General features: G+C 42.0%; 1 protein-coding gene across 4 annotated transcripts in view; it reads right to left on the reverse strand.

Moving 5' to 3' along the window:
- LOC143172053 (nuclear factor 1 B-type-like) overlaps positions 1-23556 on the reverse strand; it is a 195745-nt gene that overhangs the window by 91993 nt on the left and 80196 nt on the right. For all 4 annotated transcript variants that reach the window (XM_076361280.1, XM_076361279.1, XM_076361277.1 and 1 more), the window contains exons 3-4: positions 6197-6251; positions 15-82 (exon numbers count right to left, since the gene is read on the reverse strand). In XM_076361280.1, the coding sequence (XP_076217395.1) occupies positions 15-82; positions 6197-6251 (123 nt within the window). The remainder of the gene's footprint in view (positions 1-14; positions 83-6196; positions 6252-23556) is intronic.

Consider the following 23556-nt stretch of genomic DNA (forward strand, 5'->3'; position numbering starts at 1 on the left):
AATGGTTAGCTTACTTCTGGATACCCTCACAAGTTCTGACACATTGAACACTCCAGATTTTATAAAACTGTCTTCAAGGTACATTGAAAGAGATCACAATACCATAATCAGTATAATTAGAAGAAAAATAAAGATACAGAAATACACACAGTATATAACAACAGTATAAACATAGAAAGTTCAAAAGTTACACCAAAATACACTGAAAGGAGAACACAGGATGAAATAAGAACTGAAATGCAAATAGAGGTGTAAAAAAAATTTGAGTCTAGTCTGTAGGAAAAGAGATTCCTTAATATGTTCATGAAAATTAGCAAGCAGTATGATGAATTCCTAGTTAGCCATCTGAAAAAAAACTATATAAAAATCAGTTCCTTTATTTTCTTTTTTAATTTTTATGTCAGTATCAAACTAAGATCATTATTGACAGGAAAAGGCAGTTTCATTATAGGATAGTCAGTAATCCATTTCTGTTGAACAGCTTTTTTGCTTAAATCTTGTCCTGTTGCTAGTGACTTCACATTATCACCTTAGATACCAAATCTTCACTTGAGGCTGAAGAGTGTTTTACTGTTGATGTCAATGAAAGCAAGAACTGAGCAATAAAGCTGTTCCCTATTCAAACAGTGTTTTTTTTACTTTACATGCTGAAATACAGATTTAGCAATTTACATTTAGGCAACCAGGTTTTACTAGTTAATAGTGTTAGCATTTTGGCATTTGTTTACTTATTCCGAGATAGGCAGTTGTCATTTACTTTCCCTGACGCAGAAATTCAGACACATTTTGGAGTAGTGCAATGAAGTAACAACATATATTGATTGATTTCATTATCAGCTATCCCAGTAATGTAGCTACATACCTTTTATATAGACAATTGAGAAACCAAGCCTTCCATGGAAGTCTCTTATCTGTAATTATTAAATAAACTGATATGGCTACATAAGCTGATATGTCTGAACTTGAGATTACATGACATGATGACCTTTATAAGTATGAATATAGTACATTTATCTTTAGAATTATTGGGATTTATATGCTGTATACATCACTACTCCACTACTATTACATTACTGAGAATTTGCTTTTACAAAGAGGATATGCATGTATAGTATTCATGTGGTAAAGTAAAATATAGTCTCCTTTCTCATTTAAAAGTGCATTTTTGGTTTGGAAATTACCAAACTTATGTTCCAAGTGTTTGAACGTGTAATACTAGCATCATAAATACACACAGAAAATATAGATGCATCTAGTGGAATATTTATCAATATAGAAAATATGATGTCCCTTTTCTCTTAAAGTGTCTTTTAGCAACTATTGTTTTATCATCAAATAATTTAGCATAATAGCACCACTATAATCAGAGACATGACTTTAAGAGTAGTACACTTAAGAGATCTGTTCTTGGGTATACTTGGAGAAGTCTATGTTTACTTTTCTGGAGCAAGCAAGGAGGGGGGAGAGAGAGGAGTTTCTGCTGATTTTCAGTCTTACTAGTTCTGCAGAGCTGAGTCAGTCAGAATCCCTAACATTATTTACTAGCATATGTATAAATGGTGCATCTGACATCCTCGATGTGAGGAAAAATTTCTTTACTGAAAGAGTGGTTAAACATTGGAAGGCTGCCCAGGGAAGTGGTGGAGTCCGCATCCCTGGAGGTATTTAAAAGACGAGTAGATGAGGCACTTAGGGACATGGTTTAGTGGGCATGCTGGTGTTGGGTCGATGGTTGGACTCGATGATCTTAGAGGTCTTTTCCAACCTCAATGATTCTATGATTCTATGAATGCAAGCTGAAAAATGTGAACACATCCAATTGAGTGCAAACTTGGCAGCCTTCTCTAACATCTGTTATGCTATATCTGTTACAACTATAAGCCAGTGTGAAAAGAACAAAAGACACACTTAAAAGTGGAAACAATTTCATATTGTAAAAGGCCACAGGAGCAATTCCAAGTCAACCTTCCAGAGCTGAAAAGCCACTAATAAGTGGAGCTGCAGTAGACATAGAGTACCATAAATCTATTGAGTCTACTGAATTATTTTGAATGATGCTCTGACAGAGCCATGTCTCCATCTTCAAGTTGATGCCATATGATATCACTGTATCTATTTTCATTAGTAGTTTTGTAAATCTTCCCCTCTTTCACCTACTTCTTTTCATGTTCCCTCCCTGCTCTTATTTTTAACAGCTTCTCTCAAGTTTTTCCACTTTTTTCTCTCTATTCTCCTTCTCCTAGAAGTTGCAGGTATCTCTGCAATTTTCTTCATCTCCAAGATGACATAGTTTGAAATTACTCAAACTATCACTGCAGTGAGAACAAGCCCCAAGGCTCATTTTATTTAGAGAAAAAAAATCCTATAGGAGTTTTCTATATATATTATTTCAGGCCTTCTCAAAAATTTAGTTTTCCATGTTGGCAATGCTAAGGGTACCCACATAACGTAAAGGGCAATAGGAAGGTTTTCTCCTCGTGATAGCAAAGCAGCAGCAGAGAAAGAGTTTTGCGACTGCATGGCATCACTATTTATCATCACACACAAACAAAAGGACAAGATAAAACTGGCCATATGCTGCAGAGCAATGGTCTCTATCTATCACCCTGCAGATTTCACCCCTGCTGTTGATGAGCTATAAATAATCATAACCATAGATATATACAAATACTTTGCCCAGCATTAGGAAAGAACAAGAAGACATGGAGATGTCTAGTAGCTAGTATGGGGCTATGTTTTGGATTTCTGCTGGAAACAGGGTTGATAATACGGGGATGTTTAGTTACTGCTGAGCAGGGCTTACACAGAGTCAAGGCCTTTTCTGCTTCTCACACCACCCCACCAGCAAGTAGGCTGGGGGTGCACAAGAAGTTGGGAGGGGACACAGCCGGGACAGCTGACCCCAACTGACCAAAAGGATGTTCCATACCATATGGCGTCATGCTCAGCATATAAAGCTGGGGGAAGAAGAAGGAAGGGGGGGACGTATGGAGTGATGGCGTTTGTCTTCCCAAGTAACCGTTACGCGTGATGGAGCCCTGCTTTCCTGGAGATGGCTGAACACCTGCCTGCCGATGGGAAGTAGTGAATGAATTCCTTGGTTTGCTTTGCTTGCGCATGCGGCCTTTGCTTTCCCTATTAAACTGTTTTTATCTCAACCCACGAGTTTTCTCACTTGTGCTCTTCCGATTCTCTCCCCCATCCCACCGGGGCGGGGAGTGAGTGAGCGGCTGCGTGGTACTTAGTTGCCGGCTGGGGTTAAACCATGACAATAGGACAGCTGCACATCCATTCCCCCCCCACTTGGCTCAGAGACTCATGAGAATGAGTATCACCTCTCAATCACTCATTACTAATTCTTGGAGCATTTGGGAAAGGGAGAACTCCCAAGAAAATCAAACCCTGACCACACCCAATCCTATTTTATTTGAAGATTGCTATCTGAGATGCTATGGTTGCAGGCATACAGGAAACAGCAAGCATTTCAGAATATCCACGCCCATGCTGATAAAGCAAGACAAACTGTATGTTTGTTTAAATACCATTCTGTTTGAAGCCCCAAACTGCTACTATAGCATCATTGCTTCCACAAGAAAAGCTGCTTATATCAATGAGGCAAGATAGTTTCTCTTCTATTCCTATTAATTAAGGGGCTAATTCTCCATCCACAAGAAGGTTACTTTCAATATCTTTATCAATGATCTGGATGAGGGGATCGAGTGCACCCTCAGGAAGTTTGCAGACGACACCAAGTTGGGCGGGAGTGTTGATCTGCTCGAGGGTAGAAAGGCTCTGCAGAGGGACCTGGACAGGCTGGATCGATGGGCCGAGGCCACCTGTATGAGATTCAACAAGGCCAAGTGCCAGGTCCTGCACTTGGGTCACAACAACCCCATGCAACGCTACAGGCTTGGGCAAGAGTGGCTGGAAAGCTGCCTGGCGGAAAAGGACCTGGGGGTGTTGGTTGACAGCCGGCTGAACATGAGCCGGCAGTGTGCCCAGGCGGCCAAGAAGGCCAATGGCATCCTGGCCTGTATCAGAAATAGTGTGGCCAGCAGGAGTAGGGAAGTGATCGTGCCCCTGTACTCGGCACTGGTGAGGCCGCACCTCGAATACTGTGTTCAGTTTTGGGCCCCTCACTACAAGAAGGACGTCGAGGTGCTGGAGCGTGTCCAGAGAAGGGCAACGAGGCTGGTGAAGGGTCTGGAGAACAAGTCTTATGAGGAGCGGCTGAGGGAACTGGGGTTGATTAGCCTGCAGAAAAGGAGGCTGAGAGGAGACCTCATCGCTCTCTACAACTACCTGAAAGGAGGATGTAGCGAGGTGGGTGTCGGTCTCTTCTCTGAAGTAAGAAGTGATAGGACGAGAGGAAATGGCCTCAAGTTGCGGCAGGGGAGGTTTAGATTGGACATGAGGAAAAATTTCTTTACTGAAAGAGTGGTTAAACATTGGAACAGGCTGCCCAGGGAAGTGGTTGAGTCCCCATCCCTGGAGGTATTTAAAAGACGTGTAGATGAGGCGCTTAGGGACATGGTTTAGTGGGCATGGTGGTGTTGGGTTGATGATTGGACTCGATGATCTTAGAGGTCTCTTCCAACCTTAATGATTCTATGATTCTATGATTCTATGACAAAATAATGAAGCCATCCATGCTGAGTCACATAGAACACAAACACATTTACTTATTGCATTTCAAAAAGAGTACAAAGGTTGAGACTATATGCTACTGTTAAGAGATGATTTCTGAAATTTTATATTTTAAAATATAAAACCAAACTGTTTCTTTCTAGAACATTCATATAGGCAAATTTATTACACATTTCTTAGAGCTTGATCCAGAGTAATGTGTTCCCTATGTCTGCTAGCCCATCTGAAAGCTCAAAAAGCCTCTTGGGTTGTACAGCTGCAAGGTATATTTGCATAATGAGAAATAGGTGAAGCTAGTTGCAAATTTAGGTTTGGTATTTTTTTCTTTTTTCTTCTAATTAAAAAAGATGTTGTCAAAAAAATGGTGATTTTACACAGGGTTTTTATTTTAAAAAGGAAAAATAGCAAGGTTGGGGCTAGAGATCAATTTAACTACACCTCATTCAGATCAGGAATCTGATCCTGGATTTTGAACATCTTAGATGAATGCCTTTAACACACCTTACAAGTTATTCTGGAAGACAGAAGGGAGACAGTGAGGAGGAACGAAAGGGGGGAGAGGCAGTATCTCTCTCCTAATAATGTTTCACTTTGTATAAATAATATTCATTAGCACAGGGAATTGAACCTGAGTCTTCCTCACTCCAGATAAATACCCTGACTGAGGTTTTCCAACTAATACTCTCAGTCTCCAAGTATTTTCAGTTTAGGATCTTCCCAAGCCAGATGATGTTTCAGTCCATTTAGTAACCCTCAGTGGATTTCTCTTCCATTAACTTGTCCAGTCTCTCTTTAAACTCATGTAAGCTTTTACCAGCCAACACACTTTTAGCATCCCTGAACCGATCTGGACAAAAGTAGTGTTCAAACTCCTCTCTGGAGGAAGCGTCTGTCACTCTGGTGCAGTTCATCTATCTGTTTGGAGCCAACTTAACTCCTACAAAGAAGTGACCCTTACAACCTGGCTCATAAAAAGTTTTCTGAAGAGCAAGTTTCATTCTTTTGCAACGTACCAGCTGAAAGCTGCTGAAAAATAAAGCTCGGCAATAAAAACAGGAGGGGAATTTTGCTGGGGTTGCCATTGCTCAGGGACTGGCAGGGCATCAGTCAGCTGGTGGTGAGCAATTTTATTTTATTTTTTTTAATCTCAACCCGTGAGTTTTTGCACTTTTACCTTTCTGATTCTCTCCCCTATCTCACTGGGGGGGAGTGAGCGAGCAGCTGTGTGGTGCTTAGTTGCCGGCTGGGGTTAAACCACAGAGATTAATGTTATTTAGGTTCTTGTTTCCTTGTTTTTCTGCCCATCCCCCACTTATGAATTTCTAAGAAGCAGCAAAAGAAAAATTCTTTTGATTGAGCAAGTCTTAATGAAACCGCAACTGAGGCATTGCCAGTCCAAGAGAGCTAACATCATCCCACTTTATCCTGATTATATATACTTACCAGTGCAAAATACATTGCTGACCGATTATGTTCTCTTTAACTGTTAACAGTAGTATCTCTCTTCTTGGACAAAGTTAGATTGCATGTGTCTTGGAACTCATATTTACCTGGTGTATTCCTGGCAGGATCACTGTGGCTTGGACTTCTTGATTGTCCAGAATCTGTAAAGAAATCAAGGAAAACAAATAAAATAATAATAGTAAATTAAAAAAAACAACCAAACAAAAACAAAAAAAACCCCAAACCACAGAGTAATTTGTTTTGAAATTATCTCACAACCCTTTAATACCCTCCTTCAGTATTAAACTAGTACTTAACTTTGTTCTTTAAAAGTCATTTCCCTGCCTTTCTACATGAAGGCATTACTGTATGAACACATTATATGTAACATTTTATACAAAACTAGAAACACTGTGAAAGATGTAATGATTCTGAAAGAAGGAACTCAAAGATCACTGAATTAGGACAAGAAAGTAATTCAGGTAAACATTCAGGATGTAGACAAAAGTACCTTTTCATTCCCTTCTCCTCCATCCCCCAAATATTATATTGCATAACCATCAAAGTAAGACTAGCTTCTTCTGATAAAATGACCAGAAAAACGTACTAGACAAGACAACTAACAGAATTCGTTATAGTGAATCCTGTTTTCTTACCCTTCCTTTAAAACATGAAGGCATTGGTTGACTCCGCAGACACAGAGACTGCACTGATGACCAATTTGATACAGTTTATTTCACTATGAAATGAAGTTGATGTAACATAAGAACTGACAAAACCCAAACCCCCTAGACTTCAAAGAATACATTCTCCTCCTGATAGGTGCACCTAATGAATCAAGAAAATAATACAATTTGATGTTAACACAGTAAATTTTACTGTTAGCAGCTTCTAACAAGCATAATCAGCTGCCCTTGACCCAGGGTACTTAGAGCTTTTACTGCAGCTATGCCCTGATAAGAGAGGGTCAAGTACCCTTTTAGCTGGTGCTAGAGACAGGCCTATATAAGAGCTAGGCCTGCAGTGCAGCTTCTGGAGTGCAGTCAACATTGTCTTTGAAGAGCTGTGAAGGAGTTACAGGAGGAAATCAGTAGGCTGTAAGTGCACTGTCCTCTAAATTGAAGAAAAGACAAATGTGCCTTCAAGCAAAGCATCTGGGCCACCTGACTCTATGCAAGACCACCAGGAAGCAGCAGCAAGTGATTGTAATGGGTGACTCCCTGATGTAGGGGACAGATAACCATCTGCCCACCTGACCTATCATCTAGAGAGGCTTGCTGCTTTCTGGGGGCCCAGATGCAGGGATATTGTGCAGAGGCTGCAGAAGCTTGTCTGACTATTACCCTCTACTGTTCCATGTGTATTTGTGAGTGAACATGTTGAAGATGATCCTAAGTTTTACTGAATCTTTAGGTTATGAAATAATCAACTATAAGAACATTTTGATTCTAATAAGTTAGCCCCTATGGTAGCGTTATGTATAGGATGCTGTGTTACTTATTATTTGAGGCTGTGTTGCTTGAAGTTCCTATTCCCTATTCTCTGGACTCTCTAGACCATAACCAGAGCCCCTAGGTTCTATTGTATATGGGATGAGTTATTTGACAACCTGGCAAGGTAGATATCTAGCTGGCCAACTTGGCAACAAAACCTACTTTTAAGGTGTCCTGAAGTGAACTGCCTTCATTATAATACTAAAAAACACACCCACAGGTCAAGAAGACCCTTCCCCCGCGCAAGCGTAGTAACAGAAGAGAATGACATAACCGTTATTATAATTATATGTAAATCACTAACCAATCATTGTAACTGGGAGTGCACTACCTTATAATTCTTGTGTATAAATGTAACGGTGATCTAGCCATAGGTGTGCTTGATTTGTGGAAATTCCACCTTGCACCCAGCGCTGCAATAAAGAATGCCTGCTTTCTAAAACTCTAAATTGAGTCTTAGAGAGTTCTTCATCTGCCGATTTATGGTAACAAACAGGAAGACCTGACACCATACAAGCATCATTCTGATGCTGTTAAAGTCTCCGCATATCTGTTGGGGGTTGAGTTCAGTCACTACTGTGAACAAAAAGTATTATGACTACCTCCCAAACTGTCATCCTTAAGTGGGTACATCATGGCAAATATGAGCCTGGTTTTGTACTAGTGTAAAGACCATACCAACTGCAATTTTTTACCTTTCAAAGCTTGTCAGCTCAGAACACTGTCATGGTAGTAAAGACTATATAGCAACAAAGAAACAAAACACTTCCTCCACTTAAAAAATAAAAAAAATTTGCAAAAATACAATAAACCAAATAAATAGTCTTCCATATGTATACTTGTAAAGATTACTGTTAATTATTCTCCAAGTTTTACTATGCACCTATATTCTAGCACATATGGCATTTTAATCTGAAAAAACAACCAAATAGATTGATAAGTTCCTAGTGACTTGTAGCAAATTGAATTTTCAAAAGCAACTTTATTGTATAAGTTACCATTTCTAGAGCTGATAGAATTAAAGCTGTATAATAAGTTAAGGTTGCATGCATTGCTCTCACCAACTCTAACGATATTAAGATATTTGTCAAGACGCAACAAGGGGGATAATGCAGATTGCAGGGCAAGGGCCTCACTAGTCAGGGCCCAATCCCAATGTCCTGGTTTCAGCAGGGATAGAGTTAATTTCCTTCCTAGTAGCTGGTACAGTGCTGTGTTTTAGATTTAGGATGAGAACAATGTTGATAACACACCGATGTTTTAGTTGTTGCTAGGTAATGCTTACATTAGCCAAGGACTTTTCAGCTTCCCATGCTCTACCGACTGAGAAGGCTGGAGGTGCACAAGAAGCTGGGAGGGGGCACAGCCAAACTGGCCAAAGGGACATTCCATACCATGTGACGTCATGCTCAGTACATAAACTGGGGAAAGCTGGCCGGGGGGGCCGCTGCTCGGGGACTGGCTGGGCATCGGTTGGCGGGTGGTGAGCAATTGTACTGTGCATCACTTGTTTTGTGTATTATTATTATTATCATATTATTATTATCATCATTTTATTTCAATTAAACTGTTTTTATCTCAACCCACGAGTTTTTGTCACTTGTGCTCTTCCAATTCTCTCCCCCATCCCACTGGGGGCGGGGGGAGTGAGCAAGTGGCTGCGTGGTGCTCAGTTGCCGACTGAGGTTAAACCACAACGGTCCTTTTTGGTGCCCAACGTGGGGCACAAAGGGTTTGAGATAATAACAGATTAACCGGAGTGTATTAAGGAACTTATATCTGTTAATAGTTGTGGGTCACAATGTTGGTGTCTCTGTTCTCGATATTGATTTGTGTAATCTGCATCGTGCTCGTTGTTTTGCTGTACATGTTAAAGATTGGTGTTGGTTTTTGCAGTTTGCTGTGGTCTGCAGTGAGTAGTGATGTCTCACTTGTGAGGTTTGTTTTTAGAACATTGACCTTGATGTTAGCGTGGTATGTAGGTTTCGCAATGAAGCCGTTACTGTACCACGGAGACCATTTCGTGGAGACAACTAGCAATTACAGTGACTTTTCTGAGAGTTTTTTTACGGAGGAAATACAGAATGGCAGTGTCACTACCTTCTTCTATGATGTTTCCTCCTTCATTACAGTAACTTTTCAGTATTTTGAACAGCCTTGGGTAGTTAAGATACTTCTATTAGTATTTCTTTGGAATATTGTTTTGGTTTTGTCTAAGGTTAATAAGCAATTTAAGGATATCATCCAGAGATCTGCCCCAAGGCTGGATAGTTATGAGTGGCAGGGTGTGTGGGATAGCATGGGCAAGTACCTAGGACACGGGGCACCCCCAGTGTTTTGGAACTTCACCCCTGAGCAAGTGCAGAATCCTGAAAAGTTAGTAGAATATTTGGACAAAGTATGCTGTCACCCTGGCAAGTCCAGAGGGATGCAGATCATTGCAACGTGCTGGGGCCTGGCCCATGCCTACCGAGCCCTGTTCAACACCATTCAGTACCCTCAAAGGGAAGAGAAGGTCTCTGGATCTGACTGTAAAACGACACGCCCTGTGGCCACTCAGACCTGGGTAACACGCCCTGCGGCCACTCCAACGCCAGCGACATGCCGTGCAGCCACTCAGACCCCGGTGAAACGCTCGGGGACCACTCCGACCCCAGCAACATGCTCTGCAGCTACTCAGACCCCAGCAACAGGCCCTGCGGCCACTCAGACCCCGGTGACAGGCACTGTTGCTACTCAGACTCCGGCAACAGGCCCTGCGGCCACTCCGACCCCGGTGACACACCCTGTGGCTGAACCAAAGAACCAGCCTGTGCCGGTATCAGTCGCCCCTGTACACAAGAAGAAATCTTGGAAGCGGAAGTTGGCTCGTTTAGTAAGGGAGGAAGAAACTTCTTCTAAAAGGGAGCCGGAGGAAGAAGTGTACGAGACAGACGACCCTGGAGAAGGGCCATCACGAGAATGGGAGGAGGAGAGCTGGCCGCTGATCAGGGAGGAAGAAGAGGAAGAACTCATAAACGAGGCAGTGACCACCCGATCCCTATCCCTGAGTGAGCTGCGAGATATACGAAAAGATTTCAGCCGTCGTCCAGGTGAGCATATTGTCACCTGGCTGCTCCGATGCTGGGATAATGGAGCCAGTAGCCTGGAATTAGAGGGTAGGGAAGCCAAGCAGCTGGGATCCCTTTCTAGGGAAGGGGGCATTGACAAAGCGATTGGAAAAGTGACACGAGTCCTCAGCCTTTGGAGACGACTCTTATCAAGTGTGAAGGAAAGGTATCCCTTCAAGGAAGATGTCATATGTCACCCAAGCAAGTGGATCACCATGGAGAAGGGTATCCAGTTCCTGAGAGAATTAGCTGTGCTGGAGGTGATTTATGGTGACCTGAGCAATGAACAGCTATCCAAAGATCCGGATGAAGTCAAGTGCACACGACCCATGTGGCGGAAGTTGATACGGAGCGCACCATCGTCATACGCCAATTCATTGGCAGTGATGACCTGGAAAGATGGAGAGGAACAAACAGTGGATGAATTGGCTAGTCAACTCTGGCAATACGAGGAAAGTCTCTCTTCCTCCCTCGTCTCGGCTGTGGAAAAACTGTCCCGGGAGATCCAGCAACTCAGAGAGGATAGGTCCTACTCCTCACCTGTATGGACCAGTATCTCGGCTATTAGAAGTAAGCGTTCTTTTGCTCAAGAGAGAGAATATAAAGGGTACACACCACAGGGCACCCTATGGTTTTACCTGCGTGACCACGGAGAGGACATGAGGAAGTGGGATGGGAAACCTACTGCAGCCCTAGGGGCACGGGTACGTGAATTGCAAGGGAAAACAATCACAGAAAGAGGTTCTTCCAGGAAAATTGCTGCTCCAGTTTCCAGCGGGCAGTTCCCCAGAGAGAGTAGAAGGGCTGATCTTACTCCTGATCTTAATGAAGAAACTTCTGACTCGTACGTACAAGAAATGAGAAACGAGTACTGTGATGAGGATTAGAGGGGCCCTGCCTCCAACCAGGGGGAGGAAAGGGACAACCGGGTTTACTGGACTGTGTGGATTCGGTGGCCTGGCACATCAGACCCACAGAAGTATAAGGCTCTGGTAGACACCGGTGCACAGTGCACCCTAATGCCATCAAGCTATAGAGGGGCAGAACCCATCTGTATTTCTGGGGTGGCGGGGGGGATCCCAACAGCTAACTGTATTGGAGGCTGAAGTGAGTCTAACTGGGAATGGGTGGCAGAAGCACCCCATTGTGACTGGCCCAGAGGCTCCGTGCATCCTTGGCATAGACTCCCTCAGGAGAGGGTATTTCAAGGACCCAAAAGGGTACCGGTGGGCTTTTGGTATAGCTGCCTTGGAGACGGAGGAAATTAAACAGCTGTCCACCTTGCCTGGTCTCTCGAAGGACCCCTCTGTTGTGGGGTTGCTGAAGGTCGAAGACCAAGAGGTGCCGATCGCTACCACCACAGTGCACCGGCGGCAATATCGCACCAACCGAGACTCCTTGATTCCCATTCATGAGCTGTTTCGTCGACTGGAGAGCCAAGGAGTGATCAGCAAGACTCGCTCACCCTTTAACAGTCCCATATGGCCAGTGCGGAAGTCTAATGGAGAGTGGAGACTAACAGTAGACTATCGTGGCCTGAACGAAGTCACGCCACCGCTGAGTGCTCCTGTGCCAGACATGCTAGAACTTCAATACGAACTGGAGTCAAAGGCAGCCAAGTGGTATGCCACAATTGATATCGCTAATGCGTTTTTCTCAATCCCTTTGGCAGCAGAGTGCAGACCACAATTTGCTTTCACTTGGAGGGGCGTTCAGTACACCTGGAACCAACTGCCCCAGGGGTGGAAACACAGCCCCACCATTTGCCATGGACTGATCCAGACTGTACTGGAACAGGGTGGAGCTCCAGAACACCTGCAATACATTGATGATATCATCGTGTGGGGCAACACAGCAGGAGAAGTTTTTGAAAAAGGGAAGGAAATAGTCCAAATCCTGCTGAAGGCCGGTTTTGCCATAAAACAAAGTAAGGTCAAGGGACCTGCACAGGAGATCCAGTTTTTAGGAATAAAATGGCAAGATGGACGTCCTCAGATCCCAATGGATGTGATCAACAAAATAACAGCCATGTCTCCACCAACTAGCAAAAAGGAAACACAAGCTTTCTTAGGCGTCGTGGGTTTTTGGAGAATGCATATTCCAAATTACAGTCTGATTGTAAGCCCTCTCTATCAAGTGACCCGAAAGAAGAACGATTTCAAATGGGGCCCTGAGCAATGACAAGCTTTTGAACAAATTAAACGGGAGATAGTTCACACAGTAGCCCTGGGGCCAGTCCGGGCAGGACAAGATGTAAAAAATGTGCTCTACACCGCAGCCAGGGAGAACGGCCCTACCTGGAGCCTCTGGCAGAAAGCACCAGGGGAGACTCGAGGTTGACCCCTAGGGTTTTGGAGTCGGGGCTACAGAGGATCCGAGGCCCGCTATACTCCAACTGAAAAAGAGATATTGGCAGCATATGAAGGGGTTCGAGCTGCTTCGGAAGTGATCGGCACTGAAGCACAGCTCCTCCTGGCACCCCGACTGCCGGTGCTGGGCTGGATGTTCAGAGGGAGGGTCCCCTGTACACATCATGCAACTGATGCTACATGGAGTAAGTGGGTCGCACTGATCACACAACGGGCTCGAATAGGAATCCCCAGTCGCCCAGGAATCCTGGAAGTGATCATGGATTGGCCAGAGGGCAAAGATTTTGGAATATTGCCAGAGGAGGAGGTAACGCGTGCTGAGGAGGCCCCAATGTATAATGAACTACCAGAAAATGAGAAGCAATATGCTCTGTTCACTGATGGGTCCTGTCGTCTTGTGGGAAAGCATCGGAGGTGGAAAGCTGCTGTGTGGAGTCCTATGCGACAAGTTGCAGAAACTGCTGAAGGAGAAGGTGAATCGAGCCAATTTGCAGAAGTAAAGGCCATCCAGCTGGCTTTAGACATTGCTGACCGAGAAAAGTGGCCAGTGCTCTATCTCTAGACTGACTCATGGATGGTGGCAAATGCCCTGTGGGGGTGGTTGCAGCAATGGAAGCAGAGCAACTGGCAGCGCAGAGGCAAACCCATCTGGGCTGCCGCATTGTGGCAAGATATTGCTGCCCGGGTGGAGAACCTGGTTGTAAAAGTCCGTCACGTAGATGCTCACGTACCCAAGAGTCGGGCCACTGAAGAACATCAAAATAACCAGCAGGTGGATCAGGCTGCTAAGATTGAAGTGGCTCAGGTGGATCTGGACTGGCAACATAAGGGTGAATGATTTCTAGCTCGGTGGGCCCATGACACCTCAGGCCACCAAGGAAGAGATGCAACATACAGATGGGCTCGTGATCGAGGGGTGGACTTGACCATGGACACTATTGCACAGGTTATCCATGAATGCGAAACATGCGCTGCGATCAAGCAAGCCAAGCGGTTAAAGCCTTTTTGGTATGGAGGACGATGGTTGAAATATAAATATGGGGAGGCCTGGCAGGTTGATTATATCACACTCCCACAAACCCGCCAAGGCAAGCGCCATGTGCTTACAATGGTGGAGGCAACCACCGGATGGCTGGAAACATATCCCGTGCCCCATGCCACCGCCCGGAACACTATCCTGGGCCTGGAAAAGCAAGTCCTATGGCGACATGGCACCCCAGAAAGAATTGAGTCAGACAACGGGACTCATTTCCGAAACAACCTCATAGACCCCTGGGCCAAAGAGCATGGCATTGAGTGGGTATATCACATCCCCTATCATGCACCAGCCTCTGGGAAAATCAAACGATACAATGGACTGTTAAAGAGTACGCTGAGAGCAATGGGTGGCAGGACGTTCAAACATTGGGATACGCATTTAGCAAAGGCCACCTGGTTAGTCAACACGAGGGGATCTGCCAATCGAGCTGGCCCTGCCCAGTCAGAACTTTTACGTACTGTAGATGGGAATAAAGTCCCTGTAGTGCACATAAAAAATATGCTGGGGAAGACAGTCTGGGTTATTCCTGCCTCGGGCAAAGGCAAACCCATCTGTGGGATTGCTTTTGCTCAAGGACCTGGGTGCACTTGGTGGATAATGCGGAAGGATGGGGAAGTCCGATGTGTGCCTCAAGGGGATTTGATTTTGGGTGAGAATAGCCAATGATCTGAATTATGTGATGTTAAGTACTAATTACAGTTATAATAGTTATACTAATAATACACAGATATACTAATAATACCAATAATATTATATGCCATACTAATGTTATTACAATAAGAATCACCCAGACTAATGAAGAATAACTTCAGTGAAACCAAGGAAAGCACAGTGATGATGGTACCAGAACTGACTTCAACATGAAACAATCCAACACCACATACCGTCTCCATCTTTCCTGCCCTGGAAGATTATTATGACAGATGGAGCCCGAAGTCATCAACTAAATGAACTCACCAAACGTTTTAGAGGGATGGCCCACAGACTAAGGGAATGATATCTGTTTGTGTGTATATATATATATATATGGTGGTGATTAATGAAAATGTACTGGAAAATGTGAGACTTGAGCATGATGCAGATGGTATAGAATAAGGGGTGGATATTGTCCTGGTTTCGGCAGGGATAGAGTTAATTTCCTTCCTAGTAGCTGGTACAATGCTGTGTTTTGGATTTAGGAGGAGAACAAAGTTGATAACGCACCGGTGTTTTAGTTGTTGCTAGGTAATGCTTACACTAGCCAAGGAATTTTCAGCTTCCCATGTTCTACCGACTGAGAAGGCTGGAGGTGCACAAGAAGCTGGGAGGGGGCACAGCCAAACTGGCCAAAGGGACATTCCATACCATGTGATGTCATGCTCAGTACATAAACTGGGGAAAGCTGGCCGGGGGGGGCCGCTGCTCAGGGACTGGCTGGGCATGGGTCGGCGGGTGGTGAGCTATTGTACTGTGCATCACTTGCTTTGTGTATTATTATTATTATTATTATTATATTATTATTATTATCATTTTATTTCAATTATTAAACTGTTTTTATCTCAACCCACGAGTTTTTCTCACTTGTGCTCTTCCAATTCTCTCCCCCATCCCACCGGGGGCGGGGGGAGTGAGCGAGCGGCTGCATGGTGCTTAGTTGCCGACTGAGGTTAAACCGTGACACCCAAGCAAGGCAAGCAGGACAGATTCAAACATAGCAGCCAGGTTCAATCAAGAGTCCAGATCATTAGGTGAGCTCATGGCAATGAGGCAGGTCCATGGTCAAGCCAGGAAGTTAATCTACAGGTCTGGTGAGGGTAGCCAGGGTCAGACACAGTCCATTGATCACCAGGTAGGTCTGAGGTCAACCCAGGAAGTCAGTTTGTGGGTTAGGGTCCAGATTAACAAGGTCTATGGTTAGGCACATGCATGGCTGTAGTTCAGCTGAAGACAGAGAATGAAGGCCAAGGCCTGAGCTAAAGTAGGGCTCCTAGGCCCATGGGTAGAGGGTGTGGGTGGAGACTGCAGGTGAGGCTAGTCAGGGCCATTACAACTATTAGTGCACTTGGGGCCCTGACATTGCTTATCATATATATATTAGCAATGTTTTATTGTATTTAATATCTGCTAAAACACTATAAACAAGACACTGGAATTTGCCTTCTAGAAGTATGTTAAATTGAGGGGACTTTCCCCCTCCCCATTTTTAAAGGCTACTGTATTTACCAGAATGACTTTCACTGAGTTTGGCTAACAGGCTATCTGTTAGAAAATGTTGACTGCAACCATTTTCTTTACTGTGTAAACCCAAAGATTTTCTGTATGAACCACAGTTCACACAGAGAGGAAAGCAGCACTTCACAAAAGCAAAGAGGCCTTCCCTGTGAGAAAGACATGTCTGCAGGATGAAGTTTCACATCTGTTTCCCAACAGTACAGATTTCATTTGCAATATATGTTCCCTTTCATTACACATAGATTGAAGCTGTGCACACTATAGAAGTAATGACTTTTTTAAAAAATAATTTCATTATTATCCTTACTCTACAAGTCATCCTTCTGTGTTCACCAGGATTGCTATAGAATAGAATACTATTATTTCACTTGGTAAGTATACCAGGCTCTAGCTCTACATTTTTTTTAATGTATTTATATTCATACAAATGATGCTGAATGGGAAGTTTGGAAAACTGAATTCAGACATTTAGCTACAAGACTTGGAATGACAGCTTACGACTCTCTACATGACACTGATCTTCCAAGCTCCATCAGCCATGTTGCGGAAGGAACATTCATTGCTAGACTGCAAAGACTCCATCATACCCTCCAATTTTATGAAGAAGGATTCTCATTGGTGTTAGCTTCGGTCAGCTTATATACCTGGTTTCTACAAATTTAAATAAGTACCAAAGTCATTTGTGTGCAAAAACTCTTAAACTGACACAAAAATAATGCCCCTGGTTACTACTGATATAGAGAGTATTCAAATCTCAAGGAAGCCTTCTTACCTCAGTAAAAAAAACATTTTGGCCATATAAAAAAAGGATCACAGAGTATTTAAACTCAAAGGATCATGGGATATGCTTCCAGGCACAAACATGTAAGTGCAGAAACAGTGAGGACACAGTGACCTGGAGCTTTGTTGCTGAAATGCCTGAATGTCAGTCTGGCTAATCCAGTTTATCAAACTTGAGTGCTGTTAGCAGTGAATGCATAACATGCGATGCATAGGGGATTTAGAACAGCAAAGGTCATGACTGACTTCCAGGTTCATCTCCTATTTTAGACCTGCTGCTGCCAAGTCACCAAACTGGCCGTTGTCAAGAATGTTAATTTTTTTTTTAAGTGTTTTAATTTGGTAAATAAAAATTGGTAATTAAATCAACATTTTGTAATGTCTTTCTGATTTATAATCTAATTTAAATTAATTGACTTAGCCTTTGTTTAGTTTTTAAACTGCCCTAGTTAAAAAGTGGAATTCTGGGAGTAAATCCAGTTTTTGTACAAATGAAACAAGCCAAGGACCTAGAAACACTTTTTAGAACCAAAATAGCAATAAGCATACTTATCTTTTCACCTTTTGGCCCATGTACAGATTTATTTTTTTTAATTCCCACATTTATGTAAAATAAATCATGACACATTCAAAATATTTCTTATTCAATTTATAAAGACCATATGTAGCTCTTTTTGGAAACTGAAAAACTTTCCCCATCTATGTTGTAAGATACATTGTGCATGGGATTATTTTTTTTTAATGCCCTGAAACAGATGCTTACTGTATTTCATAATATTATGGAATATGGAATATTCCATAAAATAATGTTAATTATGTAAAAATATACATAAGACTATTTCTAAACATGGGAGAATAATGACCACTGAAAAAATCACTTTTGTTCACTATGGGTTGATGTGAGCAGCCCAAAAGGCAGCCTGGTTAGAAGGGGAAAATTACTGAACAAAAGAAAATGTCTGCCAGCCTGGGAACTGTGAGCCTGGGAACTAGGCCTGGGAACCAGAAGCATCCTTTAAAAGTGCAGCTGGCATCTTTGAAGTACAGCTGGGTACCTAGAAACAGGAGACATCCTGAGATACCATTGATAAGCACAAAACCAAGGAACTGTAACGGCAACTTATTGTCTGAAAAGGTGAAAAATAGTCTGGAAAAAAGAGGAAAACATCCTGAGAAAGTAAGAAGCGGTAACTGCCATTGGCTGTTCTAACTGCAAGAACAGGAAAACAGTCTGGAAAAATAAAAATTGGTCTAAGAGAACAGAAATCATCATCATCTATTGGCTGTTACAGGTGAAAAATCAAAATTAACAGCATCTATTGGCTGCTCGAAGTCATGGTGTCCTATGCCCTCTTATGTCTCCAGGATATAAAAAGGACATATTATCCAAAATGGAGCTTCTCTCTCTGAGAACGTCCCGTGCTGCATGTACTTTTCCTTTCCTAAACAGGTTGAATTCTCCGCATGAACTTTCTGTGAGATCTTGGCCTCTCACCAGGGACACCTGGCTGACTCCAAACTCCGTGACGTGGATCATCTTTAAAGTGAGACTCTGTTATTCTGTTTGTCCCCCTCTGGGACCACTTCTGGGGTCGGTTCAGTTTGTCCTCCAAACTTTGGGATGGTTGAAGTCCCCCTCTGGGATCTGTGCCACAAAAATGATCAGAGCGCTGGAACACCTCTCCTATGAGGAAAGGCTGAGAGAGTTGGGGTTGTTCAGCCTGGAGAAGAGAAGGCTCCAGGGAGATCTTATTGCAACCTTTCAATACTTAAAGGGAGCTTATAAGAAAGATGGAGAGAGACTTTTTACCAGGGCCTGTAGTGACAGGACAAGGGGCAATGGTTTTAAACTGAAAGAGGGCAGATTTAGATTGGACATAAGGAAGAAATTATTTATGATGAGGGTGGTGAGGCACTGGAACAGAGTGCCCAGAGAAGTTGTGGATGTCCCATCATTGGAAGTGTTCAAGGTCAGGTTGGATGGGGCTTTGAGCAACCTGATCTAGTGAAAGATGTACCTGCCCATGGCAGGGGGGTGGACTAGATGATCTTTAAAGGTCCCTTCCAACCCAAACCATTCTATGATTCTATGATTCTATTGATTGTTGGTATAATATTGATTGTTGCTATATGATTGATTGTTGCTATTATTGATTGCTGCCATACTATTGATTGAGACTGTATTACTGGTTGCTGATAATAATTTGTAATAGCTTGATATATATATATATTTGCTTTAGTAATCATAGGTATACTTGTTAGTGGTGATTTTTTTTGTGGTAATATATTTGCTAGTGGTGATTTGTGTGGTATTTGTGATAATCTGTAATAAAATAGAAAAATTTAGAGAATAAAAGCCTCCATGTCCTTGCATATTATGGAATCCTACGAACCCACGGTCACAATCTCATGACCGCAAGCTGGTTAAACCTTTAGACTGTGACAGGGGTCTGAACCAAAGGCTGTTGAAATCAGTGGAAAGACTCAGGTGCTCCAGTGGGCTTTGGATAAGGCTGTAGCTGAAAAGCACAAAATAAAGCACTATTTAACAAATACTGTAGAGTAAAAATGCATTTTTCTTTTTAATGGGAAGAACTACATTGTATCTTCCAATAAAACATACAGTAATAAAAGCTAGATTTCTCAACTTTTCAAAACATTACAGTCATAACACTAATTTGCAAGTCTATAGTATCATCTAACCAAGGCCCACAAAGTAGTTTATAAATACTAATTAATGGGGAGGTTTATGAAGCCTCTATGAGTGTATTGGGTTTACATGGCAAGGTTGGGGGGAGAACTGCAGGGGTGGCCTCTGTGAGAAGGGAGCAGGGACCGCCCTGTGCTGAACACAGCTGGTTCCAAAGCTGAGTCCATCAGCAAAACTGGTGGTGTCTCTGTGTAATCATGTTTAAGAAAGGGCAAAATGCTGCACGGCAGTGTGAAGAGGGAGGGGGGGGAAAAAAAGAAACAATCCTGTGAATACCAAGGTTGGTGTATAAGGAGGGGGAGGACGTACTCCAGGCTCTGGAGCAGATTCCCCTGCAGCCTATGGAAGAGAGTACACTGGAGCAATTGGACATTTCTTGCAGGACTGCAGCCCATGCAGAGGACACACTGGAGCAGTTTTTCCTGACGGACTGCATCCTATGGAAATGACCCACAATGGAGCAGGGGAAAAGTGTGAGGAGGAAGGAGTGGCAGAGAAGAACTGTTATGGACTGACCAGAACCCCCTATTCCTCATCCCCTCTGCACCACTCAGGGAGGGGGGGGATGTAGAGGAGTTGGGAATGAAGGAGTGAAGCTGAGCCTGGGGAAAAAAAAGGGGAGGGGCATGGTGGAAGGTGTTGTTTTAATTTGTCTTTATTTCTACCTATTTTAATTTGCAATAAATTAAATTAATTTTCCCCAAGTCGAGTCTGTTTTGCCGGTGTTGGTAATTGGTAAGGGATCTCCCTGTCTTTATCTTGACCCACAAGCTTTCTCATCCTATTTTCTCCCCCGTCCTGTTGAGGAGGAGGAGTGAGAGAGCGGCTGGATGGGCATCTGGCAGTTGGCCAAAGTCAACCCTCCACAATGAGATAAATATTCTATAGAAAGCAATCTCTTAAAACAGTAAGTATGCCATGGCACAACACACTAATTAGGAGAAATAAACAGCAATTACACTAGAATGTTGCGTTTTAAGTACCATAGGAACTTTAAGATGAGACTGGAAAAGACTTTCCTTAAACATTTCACTGTTTAGTGTTTTGTCAAGCCAACATCAGGTAATATTGGCTCTGCCAGTAAGTATAAGTGTGTTTAGGAGCCGAAAACAAAATTAATATTTTCTTAAGGAAAAAAAATTAATAATGTTTAACCACTTGAATACCATTGTAATGCGTCTAGATACTGTAAGATTTATCAAAGCATCTTCTAATTTGGATTTATAATGCACAATGCTATAGCAACTATATCACAGATTTTAATTTCTATTTTATTTTATTGTTATAACTGATGATTAAAAAACAATATTTAGCATAACAGAAGATGGCATCTGTGTGTTTTTTAAACATCATGCTGTCTGTACATTAGTAAGTATTTTTCATCTTGAGTTTTCCAATTGATGCCACACGAATTTTTAATCACTGGGATATTTATGTCTAATATAGGTGAAGTATGAGAAAAGTGATAGGAAACATCATAGTTCTATGTATTTGTAAGTAAGACTGTTTTTGATTTTCGATATCCAGTGTATTGTAGCTACATAACAGAATAGAGTATGATCCTATGGCAGAAATATTCTAAAATAGGTACCTCTCAGGCCAAATTATTTCAAATGGTCTTTGTCCATACTTGCATCATGTCAAAAGAGACATCATGGTCCTAATTCTGTTAAACAAACAGCCCTAAAACCAGTGGAAAAATGTCCAGATATAAGCCCTATACTTATTAATAAGCTCCAACGCCAGCTATGATGTGAGTCATAGAATAAAAACAAAAAAACAAAACTTGTCCATCTTAAAAATGTGCAAGTATATGGAGATGGTTTGCTTGGTGATATGAATCCTATATCAGTCTAATATCATAATTCATAAATAACCTTAAAAGAAAAGAACAGTGAAGCTCATATGTCAATAATACCAGCAGTTTCCTCTGTATTAGAACAAAATAATCAAATCACTTTAAAAGAAGATGGAAATGCTTATCAAGAAGGAAATCATTTGTCTTTCCAACTACAATTTTAAAAAAGATGAGAGATGTATATAGGCTGAAGTTTAATTTTACCCTACTGCATGGAAAATTAAGATTGGACAAACACTTCTTTGAATCTTTTTCATGGATATACTTTTCTTTTTTTACATCTGTCTTTGAATTTTCTACATTTCCTTCCAGTCAAGATTTTTTTTTTGCTAAAATATGAATTGAATTGATTCAGTCATTTTCAAGAAAAAAATGGAAAAAACAACACATTTTCCATTATTTACAAATTCACAGAAAAAATAGTTACATATTACTTTTCCTGTCTATATTTTCACATAGGCATATATATACACACATATTATTAAGAATATGTAACTGTGAGAAAAAGAAGAGTAAAGGTGCCAGTTCTTTGATGGGCACTCATGAGGCAAAACATTACTTTACATTTTCCCAATGATAGTCCAGAAACTTGACTAGAATTGTATGTGCATTCACAATTGTCACATTTCTTTTGCAACATTTGATATGCATATAGGTGATGAATGAGAACAGATACTGTATGCAGTAGCTGAATTAACAGCACTGACCAAAAAAAAACCCCAAAACCATGCCTGATCAACTGATTGATTTTCTGTCTACTTTGGTCTTTTACAGTAAATAATAATGAGGAACTAAGTCCTGTGCTGTGCCACAGAAGAATGAGTTCACAAATGTAGTACCATACATGATTAAACTGTTTTGGGTTTTTTTGCAAAAAAGGCAAAAAAATCTTTTTTAACTGCATATTTGGGGAAAAAAAACATTCGGGCTGAAACCTTGTCTTTCAAGTTTTAAACAAAGACGAAATTTTAAGAACATTTTTCCCAGACACTCTATCTTCCTACTGGTAATAGTACTTCTGTTACAGTCATAAAGCTCTAAGGCTATAAAAAAAAGTAAGCTCTATCTATCATGTTTGTGTCTTGCCAGCATAATTCTGTTGCTTTGTGGCTAATATTGCATCTATTTGTAATTCTGTAACTTTTAATATGTTACATGTCAGCATATCCATCAGTTACATTAATTTTTAATGAATTAGCACCATCTATGTAGGTGACGTGTTCAGACATACAAACTACATTTTGTATTGCGAGGGCAAGACTGGGGGAACGGGGGGCAAGATTTTAAAATGTGCTTGCCCCTTCAGTATGTAGAGGCTGCTTTTGTTCTCTGTATCTCAAATTATGTACCAAGGTTGGGGCAAGCTGTCTCAGTCATTTGTATCTATGGGGATTCCTTGGCTGGGAAAAAAAAAAGAAAAAGATGATATACAGATGTATGTATGGATCAAATCCCAAGGTCTTTATTTTATTTCTATTTGGGGGGTGAGTGGTGGGTGCCTGAGTAAACAATTTATGGTAATTAAGTAAAAAAATACGAAATTTTTTCCCTACAAGAAGTTGTCATTAGACCTGGTGAAATGCTAGCAAAAAGAAAGTTATTTCATAGAGTCATAGAATCATAGAATGGTTTGGGTTGGAAGGGAACTTTAAAGATCGTCTAGATCCAACTGTCCTGCCGTGGGCAGGGACATCTTCCACTAGACTAGGTTGCTCAAAGCCCTATCCAACCTGACCTTGAACACTTCCGGGATGGGGCATCCACAAATCTGAGCTACCTGTTCCAGTGTCTCACCACCCTCATCACAAAAAAAATCTTCCTTATATCTAATCTAAATCTACCCTCTTTTAATTTTAGAGAGAGCTGAAACTAGCCAGTGTTGTGTCACACAACAAG

This window comes from Aptenodytes patagonicus, chromosome W (genome assembly GCF_965638725.1).
Source record: "Aptenodytes patagonicus chromosome W, bAptPat1.pri.cur, whole genome shotgun sequence".
In the NCBI taxonomy this organism is placed as follows: Eukaryota; Metazoa; Chordata; class Aves; order Sphenisciformes; family Spheniscidae; genus Aptenodytes; species Aptenodytes patagonicus.